Source organism: Thamnophis elegans, chromosome 4 (assembly GCF_009769535.1).
Source record: "Thamnophis elegans isolate rThaEle1 chromosome 4, rThaEle1.pri, whole genome shotgun sequence".
Taxonomy (NCBI): domain Eukaryota; kingdom Metazoa; phylum Chordata; class Lepidosauria; order Squamata; family Colubridae; genus Thamnophis; species Thamnophis elegans.
In genome coordinates this window covers 59,541,227-59,553,296 of record NC_045544.1, presented here as the reverse complement: position 1 = coordinate 59,553,296, position 12,070 = coordinate 59,541,227, and the positions used below count along the sequence as shown (strand labels likewise).

The 12,070-nt window shown below is 40.0% G+C and overlaps 1 protein-coding gene across 1 annotated transcript in view; it reads left to right on the top strand.

Annotated features, from left to right (window-relative positions):
* PRKN (parkin RBR E3 ubiquitin protein ligase) overlaps positions 1–10,142 on the top strand; it is a 774,293-nt gene extending 764,151 nt beyond the window's left edge. The window contains 2 exon segments of the mRNA XM_032215517.1: positions 4,540–4,657; positions 9,145–10,142. Coding sequence (XP_032071408.1) covers positions 4,540–4,657; positions 9,145–9,254 — 228 coding nt within the window. The 3' untranslated portion in view covers positions 9,255–10,142.
* Positions 10,143–12,070: the final 1,928 nt, after the last annotated feature.

The following is a 12,070-nucleotide window of genomic DNA, read 5'->3' as shown; positions in this document are numbered from 1 at the left end:
GTCAACCCTGAGCCGGTGAGATTTGAACCGCTGAACTGCTGATCTAGCAGTAGCCTGCAGTGCTGCATTTAACCACTGCGCCACCTCGGCTCTAAATTGCACAAGGTGATTAACCTGGTCAGCCACTAACACAGTTCAAACATCCTGCCTCAGAGTTCTGGAAATACAAGTAGTCCTCGACTTACGACAGTTCATTTAGTGACTGTTCAAAGTTACAACAACACTGAAAATGTGTCTTATGACCATTTTTCACACAACCATAGCAGGTCATATGATCAAAACTCAGCTGCTTGGCAACTGATTCATATTTATTTATGATGGTTGCAGTGTCCTGGGCTCATGTGATGAGCAATTGTGACACTTCTGACAAGCAAAGTCAATGGGAACTCCAGATTCACTTAACAACCATGTAACTAATTTAACAGATGCAGTGATTCACTTAACAACAGTGGCAAGAAAAGTCACAAAATGGGACAAAACTCACTTAACAAATGTTTCACCTAGCAACATTAATATTGGGCTCAATAGTGGGCATAACTTGAGGACTAGCTGTACAAAATTACATTAAATTGGTCCAAAGTCAACAGTTTTACAGAAACTGAGTACAGAATACAGATTCTGAATATAGACTCTTCATTGCTCATCACCTGCTGGTAAACTACAAGCCTTTGCACTAGGCAAGTACAAGGAAGCTTAATGAGGCCACCCACTTTTCAATTTCATGTTATCTGAGGCCTGTGATGGTACTTGGATTGAAATCAAATTCTACTGTATAAGTTCCAAATCAAACTCAGAGCTATTTGGGTTGGAGAAAAATATTTCCTCATCCTACAATTGCTCTAAATTTAATATATCTGCATGGCAATCTTGCCTATGTCCAATTATAGGAACATATTGATGCAGCCACTCAGTAACCTTCTCTGTCCTCCAGTTATTTTATTATGCCTATGCCCTTTCTTTCACTTCATGCAGTCTTCATATTTTGCACATGGTGGCACTATGCTACTGGAAAAAAGTACGGGAAACCCTTTCTGAAATCGGCCAATGATTTTTTTATAATCTGTGAATTAATCCTGAATATTTTACAAAGTCCAAAATTACATGTTAATCATCCACATGATTTGAGGGGTGGGAGCGGGGGGAGCTTTCTATTCATCAATAGGATTTTAAAGACATTGTTAATTTGGTGCATCCCACAAGCCCAGAGTTGTCTTTGAAAAAGTAACCGCATAAGCAATGCAAAATTCCTTTTCCAGCACATATTGTCATATTGTTTTCAAGGCACATATGTATGCATATAGGTAGGTAGGCAGATATTGAATTTATATAGCTGCCCATCTCTCTTGCACGTGACTCTGGGCGGCACACCCAGTTAAACACAAACTAAATAATCAACATAATTTGTGTATAAAATTTATCATTTCAAAGGCCTATCATGTTGATGTTCTGATAACTCAGCCATCACCTAGAGATAACCTACACCTGCCTCCCATTCAAATGGCATAGCCAAAACCACAGGAAGAAAGCAAACAGCATAGAGCACTTCCTCCTTAGCAACCGAGATAAGCAAAAAAACAGCACCAGATAAACAATCAAGAGCAGGGGAAAGCAGCAAAGATGTTCTCAAGGAACAAACCACATTCCTAGAGGTTCTTCTCATTCGTGGACGTTCCTGGGAGAATTCATAACGTGCCCTTAGGATATACTTCCAATTGAGAATAGCTGATGAACATTAATGAAGTTATTCTAAGTATAGTTTCTTAAGAGATGAGTAGAACGAACTGAAAATCCAGAAATGGTGAAGCTGGTTAAACTCCTAAAGTAAATTGTCAGATTACAGTGTAATTTACTCCATACCAATCCAGAAGTCTCATTCCGTTCTGTGAAATGTATATGTAGGCAAATGCACATTGGTTGGCAACCTGTCCTTTTTCTCCATGCAGCCTTCAGAACCATCTGAACATTTTCTGCTGAACAAGCCCTCCAGCACATAATTGCATGCGCAGGGGCTGCCTTATCTGAAATCCAGAGGGACATTGCATGATTTTGGAAAATTCCATCGGCATCCCCTAACTAATAATGTTCTTTTTGCTGCTTCCCCTTCTCCCAATCCCCAGACATTCACACTGCTTCTGTCCAGAATAATTGCACCTTGGTTCACATCTGGGGTAAAATATCCTTCTTTCATTCTGCATACGGGGTCACATATCTTTAGACGTGTACCATATGGGGTCTTTAGTGTTCTCTGAGCTTGCTTGTTTTCTTGCAGATGTTTAATTACCAAACTAGGTAACATTATCAGTGCTAGTAAGAAGTGTGGTTTGCTGTCAGTTTATATTCTTGTAGCTTGCCTTGGCAGTGTTGGTGGGGATGGTCTTAGAGATTCTTTGGTTGGACTGTTTACTGTTACCTCTTTGGCAATTTCTTGATTGGGGTATTGCTTACTTGATTGTTGGCCTGATGTTAACCTTGAATTAATCTATACTGATCTGGGTTTCGTTTGCTGATGGAGACTGAGAGGTATTTGGGTCTTTTTGTTTCTTTTGGGCTGGTTGATTGACTCTTTTGCATAAGTCTATAGCAGTGTTTCTCAACCTTGGCAACTTTAAGTTCATCTGTGCTGGCTGGGGGATTCTGGGAGTTGAAGTCCACAGAACTTAAAGTCGCCATGATTGAGAAACACTGGTCTATAGGTATTGTTAATGTCTATATGTCTATTGATGGCTAATTTGTCAGAATGCCAGGCTTCCAGAAACCCCCTAGTGTTTTTCATCTTGTTTCAGTTTGGGCACAGAGTTCCCAAAGATAGCTTTTCATGCATAAAGCAGTGTGTGCATAAAACCCTTTGCAGATTCCTAACTTTAGGCCTGCAATACTTCCTCCCCCTCCTCCCCCCGGAAGATGGTGAGAAAATTATTAAGAAGCATTATCATTTGGTTGAATCTTAGTTTCATGCAGGTTGTGAACTACTGTTTATGTCTTATAAAATCTGGTCCCTTTTTTGCCTAGGTAGCTATTTTCTATAATAATATAGACTTTGTGTGCCTAGTAACAACAATGACAGAATTTGGCTTTAGTGTGGGATTTTGTGACGCTGTTTCCCAAAACAAGCCAGTAGAGATACTAGCAACAATGAGTTTACTCTTTGTATTCTTGAAAAAAATGGCTTTGATAAAATAATACTGCACAACCACAAGTGATTTCAGCTTCAAAACCCAAAAATAAAGGGTGTTCAATGTGCAGAAATAATACTAATGGCTTCTGACTGTTTCATCTTTTTGTGAAGGTATAATAAAAGGAGCATGATGGCTCGGTGGTTAAAGACACTAATCTCGTCACTTGGAGAGGTGACAATCTGTGTTTGTGACCTCTGCAGTGTGCAACGGGGTCTTGCCCCAGCTCTTGCACACATAGTAGTTGAAAGCAGGCAAATAGATAAACAGGTACCATGAATGAAGGCAAGTAAGTTAAGATAAACTATTGTCGCTTTTTCTGTGTACACATTGGCACACATTAAAAATGAAATTCTGATGCCCACTTTCAAAAGTGTGTGTGTGTATATATATATATATATGTGAGTATGTGTGTATATATACATACATATACATACACACATACATACATATATACTGTTTCTCCTAAAATAAGATCCACCCTGAAAAGAAGCCCTATCATGTTTTGAACGCATGCACTCAAATTAAGTTCTACCCCCAAATTTAACCCTAATTAAAACCCTGCCCACACCCGTGGTGCAGTGGTGTGGCAAGGCACACAAGTAAAAAAAAAAAAGCTAGGGTGGACATAGGGGTGGAGGGTGGAGCTGCCCTATTTACCAGGCCTCGTACACCCTGACACCTGCCTCATCTTCTTCTGTGGCCCACTTCTTCTGCGGCTGCTTGCTGCCACTCATACGCATCACCCCTGCCTCCATTTCGCTGTCAGAGCCTTCTGGAAAGCCCTCTGCAGCTGAGAAATGGGCTCTGGAATGACATGTGCGGTGCCACCGGCCTCCATTTTGGCTTCAGCTCAATGTATCACCACAATTCAGCCCAACATTTCTGTTGCTAATTGAGACATTTGTTAAGTGGTTTTTCCCGTTTTATGACCTTTCTTGCCACAATTGTTAAATGAATCACTGCAGTTGTTAAGTTAGTAACCTCCTTGTTAAGTGAACTTGGCTTCCCCATTGATTTTGCTTGTCAGAAGGTCGCAAAAGAGGATCACATAACTGCAGGACACTGCAACCATCATAGATATGAGTAAGTTGCCAAAGCACCTAAATTTTGAACACAGAACCATGGGGAGAGTGGTTGTAAGTGTGAACAACAGTCCTGTCACTTTTTTCAGTGCTGCTGTAACTATGAACAGTCACTAAGTGAACGGTTGTAAGTCAAGGACTACTTTCATCTACTAAGAATAAACTTTCAGCTGTTGGTATACAACTACTCCCAATTATCATATGCAAAAAAAGTACAATCTGGTCACATGTTGTGATTTGTGTAACTTATCCATAGTTCGTGTTTTCTTCTCCCTTGGCAGGGATTTGAAATTGATGAGCATGCTGCCATGAAAGCTCGTTGGGAAGATGCATCCAAAGAAACAATAAAAACAACAACAAAGCCGTGCCCTAAATGCCATGTTCCTGTAGAAAAGGACGGTGAGTTTCCTGAAAGATATTTCACACTTCCCATAGGCAGATTTTAAAACAATATTGCAAAGCACTCCAATATATCAAATGTAACCTAGCATGGTTATAATTTTTATTGCTTTAGAATTGATTGCAAACGTAAGTGTTATGTGATTTAACATTCAAAACCATGAATAAAACTGTCTAAGGAGATTCTTGGTCATCCAAGTCATGGTTGTCCCAAAGGTGTTTTTTTCAAGAGGCAACTGGACTTTCTTGTTTTTCTTTGAAGACATTTCGCTTGTCATCCAAGAAGCTTCACTTGAAGAGCTGAAGAAGCTTCTTGGATTAAAGGTGAAATGTCTTCAAAGAAAAACAGAACTGCCCAGTTGCTTGAAAAAGCACCTTTCGGACATGAATAAAACTATTAACTTTCTAGAAAATAAATTCTGATCATTCACTATGACCAAAAATGCCATTTCAACATCATGAAACAAAATTACAATTTTCAGTCACTGTAGGAAATGAACATACAAAATTATCCTTCAGAAACTCTTAAAAATAAAAAAATAAAGCACATGTAACTAAAATTTGCAGAAGATTAGAATAAAAGTTGGACGCAGTGGCTCAGTGGCTAAGACCCTGAGCTTGTTGACTAGAAAGGTCGGCAGTTTGGTGGTTCAAATCTCTAGTTACGCGTAACGGAGTGAGTTCCCGTTACTTGTCTCAGCTTCTGCCAACCTAGCAGTTCAAAAGCATGTAAAAATGCAAGTAGAAAAATAGGAACCACCTTTGGTGGGAAGGCAACAGCGTTCTGTGCGCCTTTGGCATTTAGCCATGCCAGCCACATAACCATGGAGACAGCGCTGGCTCTTCGGCTTTGAAACAGAGATGAGCACCGCCCCCTAGAGTCAGGAACGACTAGCACATATGTGCAAGGAGAAGCTTTATCTTTACCTTTTAGGGTAAAAGGAGAACAAGGCAGAACTCACAGGATAATTTACTTTTGAATTTACTTTCCAAACTCACTACCCTGCAGATGTGTTGGATTTCAATGTCTATAATTCCTACTCAGTAGAATATAATTTGATTTGGATTTAGGTGCCACACTGCTTCACTTTTCTTTGGTGCTCTGATTCTTGTTGCTGCTAGAGAGGAATGGTAGTTATATTAGGCTTACTTGTGATTACTATCTTGTCAGAGTTGTGTCATCCTGTATTGAAATAATAATTTCAACTGTATAGACCTTAATTAATGTGCTCATATCAGATGGAAAAAAGTATATCTATTTACTAATAGTATTTCTAGGTCATTGCTCATTGAGAAACACAGGGTTTCCGCAACATGCCAGAAACCAGGCCACACAAAGCCCCATCCTTGGGATGCAGGCAGCATGCGAAACCATACCCCCTTCATTCCACAGAAAAACTTCTATGCACAAAACTGATCATTAGTGCCCAAAAGGTGAGGACCGCTGCCTTAAATTACTGCAATTTCATATATATTTTATGAGAAGAAACTTGGCACAGTTTTATACCTAGCTTTCTTAGGATATTTTATTTTGAGCCATGAAACAATGGCAAATGGTTGGTACCTAGATGTCTTGATAATATTATGCTTCTTTAGTTAGCACACAATTAGAAACAGCCATGCTCTGAATAGAGTATCCAAGCAGGGAGCAGAGGCTGTCCAATACTTTCGTACTATACTGACTGAAAAATGGCAGGTCCTTTCTCAACATCGGAAATAATCTGCACATGAAAAGGACTTCATGAAGAAAGCTAATAATATATCTTGGGAATTACATAGCTGCTAGAAAAAGTTCAACTAGTTAAGTGAAAGGATAAGTAAAAGCCAGGACCTTGGATTGGGACCTAAAATTATGGAATTAGTAATTTCCTACGTTCTTATTTATATGTGTTGAGCAACACATTTTGTCCATGTACTGAAAAAGCCTTATTTTAGTGATCTACATGATCAATATAGCTTTCTCAATAACAAGAAAATTTCCTATTTGTCCTTTGCAGAGCCTATGTGATCCATTTCCATTGATTACACATTTCAGAGTTGCCTATGCATATTTCCATGGCTTCTTATAACAGGTTTTATTCAATGGTCCATAACCTGAGAACTATTTATGGCCCCTCAAAACTTTGAGTATAATTCTACTACTTCCATATTATAATTATAAATGTGACTGGAAGAAAATACAGTATAATTAAATTGTAGAAGATTCATATTAATTACACTTATATAATTTGAAGCCTTTTAAATATAAATCAAATCATATGGTATTTAGTATTTTAGTATTTTATTAATATTTATAGGCCGCCCTTTTCCCCGCGGGGACTCAGGGCGGCTTACATAAAATAGGGAGGGGGGTATAAACAATAAACATAAAACAATACATAAGAGTTAAAATAGTACTCAACATTCATTCTTCATTCGGGTGGGGACAGATTGTGATCTTATCCCCAGGCCTGACGGGATAGCCAGGTCTTGAGGGCTGTGCGGAAGGTCTGGACGGTGGTGAGGGTACGAATCTCCACGGGGAGATCGTTCCAGAGGGTCGGAGCTGCTACTGAAAAGGCCCTCCTCCGTGTAGTTGCCAGTCGGCACTGACTGGCGGATGGTATTCGGAGGAGGCCCAATCTATGTGATCTTATAGGTCGCAGGGAGGTAATTGGCAGGAGGCGGTCTCTCAAGTACGCAGATCCACTACCATGGAGGGCTTTAAAGGTGGTGAGTAGCACCTTGAAGCGCACCCGGAGATCAACAGATAGCCAGCGCAGCTCGCGGAAGATAGGTGTTATGTGGGCGAACCGAGGTGCGCCCACAATCACTCGCGCGGCCGCGTTCTGGACTAGCTGAAGTCGCCGGATGCTCTTCAAGGGCAGCCCCATGTAGAGCACATTGCAGTATTCCAGCCTAGAGGTCACAAGGGCCCGAGTGACTGTTGTGAGAGCCTCCCGGTTCAGGTAGGGGCGCAACTGGTGTACCAGGCGAACCTGGGCAAATGCCCCCCTGGTCACAGCCGTCAGATGGTGGTCGAAAGTCAGCTGTGGATCCAGGAGGACTCCCAAGTTGCGAACCCTCTCTGAGGGGTATAAAATTTGACCCCCCAGCCTGAGCGATGGAACACTGGTCGAATCTTTGGGAGGGAAACACAACAGCCACTCGGTCTTCTCCGGGTTGAGTACAAGCTTGTTAGCCCTCATCCAGTCCCTAACGGCTTCAAGACCCCGGTTCACCACGTCCACCGCTTCATTGAGTTGGCACGGGGCGGACAGATACAACTGAGTATCGTCCGCGTATTGGTGGTATCTTAACCCGTGCCTCCGAATGATCTCACCCAGCGGTTTCATGTAGATGTTAAATAGTAGGGGGGATAAGACCGAACCCTGCGGCACCCCGTATGTTAGGGGCCTAGGGGTCGATCTCTGCCCCCCAACTAACACCGACTGCGACCTGTCCGAGAGGTAGGAGGAGAACCACTGCAAAACAGTGCCTGCCACCCCCACCTCTCGCAGTCGTCGCAGAAGGATACCATGGTCGATGGTATCGAAAGCCGCCGAGAGGTCAAGGAGAACCAGGATGGAGGCATGGCCTCCATCTCTGGCTCTCCAGAGATCGTCGGTCAATGCGACCAAAGCGGTTTCTGTGCTGTAACCAGGTCTGAAGCCCGACTGGAAGGGGTCAAGATAACTGGCTTCCTCCAAGGACCGTTGAAGCTGGAAGGCCAGATAAATGGTGCATTTATCTAGCCACACTTCCCATTTTAGAAGGGTAAGCCTGAAAACCCATCATTCAAAATCTAAGGGTAGCTTGCACAACTTTGATATATATGAATTGCTGCTCCACAAAATCATTACTCAAGATGTAAGTGTAGGTTTCACAGTCTTGATATATATGGATTGACACTTTCCCAAACCATCATTTAAAATCTAGGTGTAAGTTGCAGAGTCCTGATACAGATGGATTGCCACATCATCAAAAGTTAAGCTGGCTTGTGATCTATCAGTAATGAACCTTCCATTCGGTGTGCTTTAAGCATTTTTGTTAATATCTAGAAGATGTCTAGTCCTTCTAAACACATTTAAATATTTGCAGTAATGAAGAAATATGTCTTTAATTTGAATGAATTGAAAAGGAATTTAGAATGGATAAGCACAGCATTTCATAAACTACATTCTCCCCTCCTTCCGATTAATGATTCTTGAAATATAGTTCAATAAATTAATCGACAAATGGTTGGTTGTTTTATTTATATATTCATCATATTTCTATACTACCCATGGCATCTAAGAGACTCTGGGCAGCTATCCTGAGCAATGAAGAGTTTGCAAAATTAAAAGAGCTCCACTGTCCCTTTCACATATAAATTAACGTAGGATCTGAAGTGAAACCCATCTGATACCCACAGACATACCAATTTATTATCTGCTTATGTTTACATTTGTACTAATGGTTGCCTGTCTTCTATGATTTTCTTATACACATTGTTGACTTTCTTCTAGGTGGATGTATGCATATGAAATGTCCTCAATCTCAGTGTAAATTTGAATGGTGTTGGAAATGTAGCCTTGAATGGAACAGAACGTGCATGGGAGATCATTGGTTTGACTGATCCTTAAGTAATTCTCTTCGCAATTCACAGTGAATGTCACAATTGCTTCCCACAATATCAGATTCCAAAGATTTTGTTCATGCTTTGAATTTCTCATCAATATTAATTGGGAGTTAATTAGGACATTTGGCTGTTTGCATTTTTCATAAGCATCAATATGTATCTTCAGATGATCACATCTAAGTCCAACAGAGCAATAAAAAATAATAATCAGAAGGACCAGGCTATCATTTGTTAGATACATTCTGCTTACATCAAGACAATTCTGTAATGGTGCTTCTTCCCTAGAAAACTAGGTCGTCTTCAACCAGTTTCTGTTTTTAATTAATTTCATCTTTGAATTGAAAATGTGTTATCTATTATTGACAAAATAAAGAACTATACAAAACTGGGCCTCTCAAGTTGTTCAAACTATTGTGGTTTATATTTATCAGCAATGTGATTTTGTGTTTGAAGGCTTAGAAATGTTAATTTTAATTGCATAGGTATAATCCCAAGTGCAGTTTCAGATAAACAATATATTACACAACTTGCCTTCTAAAACCAAAACGTTTATACTACAATTTTTTTATAGTGACACAATTTTTATTGGCCTAAGTCACAAATAAAAATATAGATGTTTGTTTTCTTCTTTTGATCCTTTTGGTATGTACATTCTAGAAGAGCTAGAAGAGATTGGCTATAATATATACATTGGAGACTTGGGCAAAGTTTTACTAAGTCAACATCAATTTGAGTTCTCTGATCTTATTGTCTGATAATCACAATGTAAATATTTACAGTTCTACTAGAGTTACGCAAAATGGTTATAAAACATTGATTTTGATTTATTTATTTTAATGGATGTGAATTTTAGCATTATGTTTTTACAAGTCTTTGGTTGAAATATGCCAGTATTTTAAAAAAGATCTTGATATATGTTTCATCCTCAATAAACGTTCTGGTGTTTTCATGCTTTTGATGGTATATGATTACTTCAGATATAATGACGTTGTGAAACAACTTGAAAGCAATCATACCCTGAGTAAGTAGCTTACACACTTTGCTAAATCAGAGATGTCACATTGTTTTGCAACTATCTGCCAATTTTGTAACTCAAAAGCTAAATGAGTGATAGATTGTGATCATCTCTCAGCATTAAGAATTTAAGGAGCCATGTGTTTTTTCTGTGCCCTGTTACTCCAAGAATATATTTCATTACTGCTAAAAGTAAGTTGATGGCTATGTTTATTTTAATTAAATATAAAAACCCCATTATCTCTATTCCCCACTCCTATCCCTCAGCTCCAGTGGGGCAACACTGAAGCCTCAAAATGACCACTGACTACTGTAGTCTACTCAGATTTAAGCAGGTAGTCCTTGACTTATGACTGAGGCCAAATTGAGCCCAAAATTTCTATTGCTAAGCAAGACATTTGTTAAGTGAATTTTGCCACATTTTAAAACCTTTCTCGCCACAATTGTTAAATGAATCACTGCAGTTATTAAGTTAGTAATACAGTTGTTAAGTGAATCTGATTTACTTTGCTTCTCAGAAGGTCGCAAGTGGTAATCACATGATCCCGAGAAACTACAACTGTCATAACTGTGAGTTGGCTGCCAAACATCCAAATTTTGATCATGTGACTATGGGAATACTGCAACATCAGTGTGAAAAATGATCACATCCCCTTTTTCAATGCCATTGTAACTTTGAAGAGTCACTAAATGAATAGTAGTAAGTCAAGGATTAGCTGTGATCCATGTGCTGAGATTTATATGACTTTATCCTAACCTCTGCAGTAAAACTAACTATGAAAGAATTTTGTTTTCCGGTAGAGGTGGAGCAGGATTACCTGTGCTTAAAGTGGAGATAATTCTTCATGCCTGCCAAATGTTATACCCACTTGACAAAATACAATGGACATAAATCTTAAGGTAGATCTAGATATAGCAATAGGTTCATGTTTTCAAACCCAAGTCAGTGATAAACATCAGCAAAGGAGTGGGAGACAGAAGAATAGTTTGGAATCATTTCCCCATCTGCTATCCTTTATCTTATACCCCAACATAGTTTTGTTAAGTGAATCACTGCAGTTGTTAAGTCAGCAACACAGTTAATTGAAACTGGCTTCTCCATTGACTTTGATTGTCAGAAGGTCGCAAAAGGTGGTCACATGACCCCAGGACATCTGGTACAAATGGGTGAACAAACTTAAGACTGTTGATTGTGTAGCCAAGGCTGCAAGATTACTGGAAGAAAAGGTATTGTTTATCTATTGCAAATAGACGAAATCAAACAACATCTACCCATCCCAGATCGAAGAATTATGGCCATCTCCAAAATGGTGCCCACCTCAGGATAACATAAAATAAACTTTTTATAGGCTACCTCCCTTTCCAAAAGGCAAATCTCCAGAGATCACCTTACGAAAAGAGAAGTAGAAAACCATAATTCCCATACAGGGGCCACATATGCCATTCTGAAAATGTGCCACTTTGTGAGTGGCCACAATTCACAAAATCACAGGATCTAAGAAGAGTGATCACTTCCAAAATGGCACCTGTTTTCAGGATGGCACCACATCGCCTCTGTTTAAAAAGTGACATGGTGGATTGGCTGCTTCTCCTTGAGAAAGACAATCTTTGGGAAAGGTAAGTGGAATGTGGGACGATGGGGCAAAGGGGACCCAAAGGTGTTGGATCCAACACAGCAGGAAGCTGTGGAAGGGGCTCTTCGGGAGTTGGGGGAGGTCCTGGAAGGCTATATGTGAGCTGCAATGTGGGTATGCCTCCAAGGCACTCTATGCTCCATTTAACGACCACAATGGGGAGAG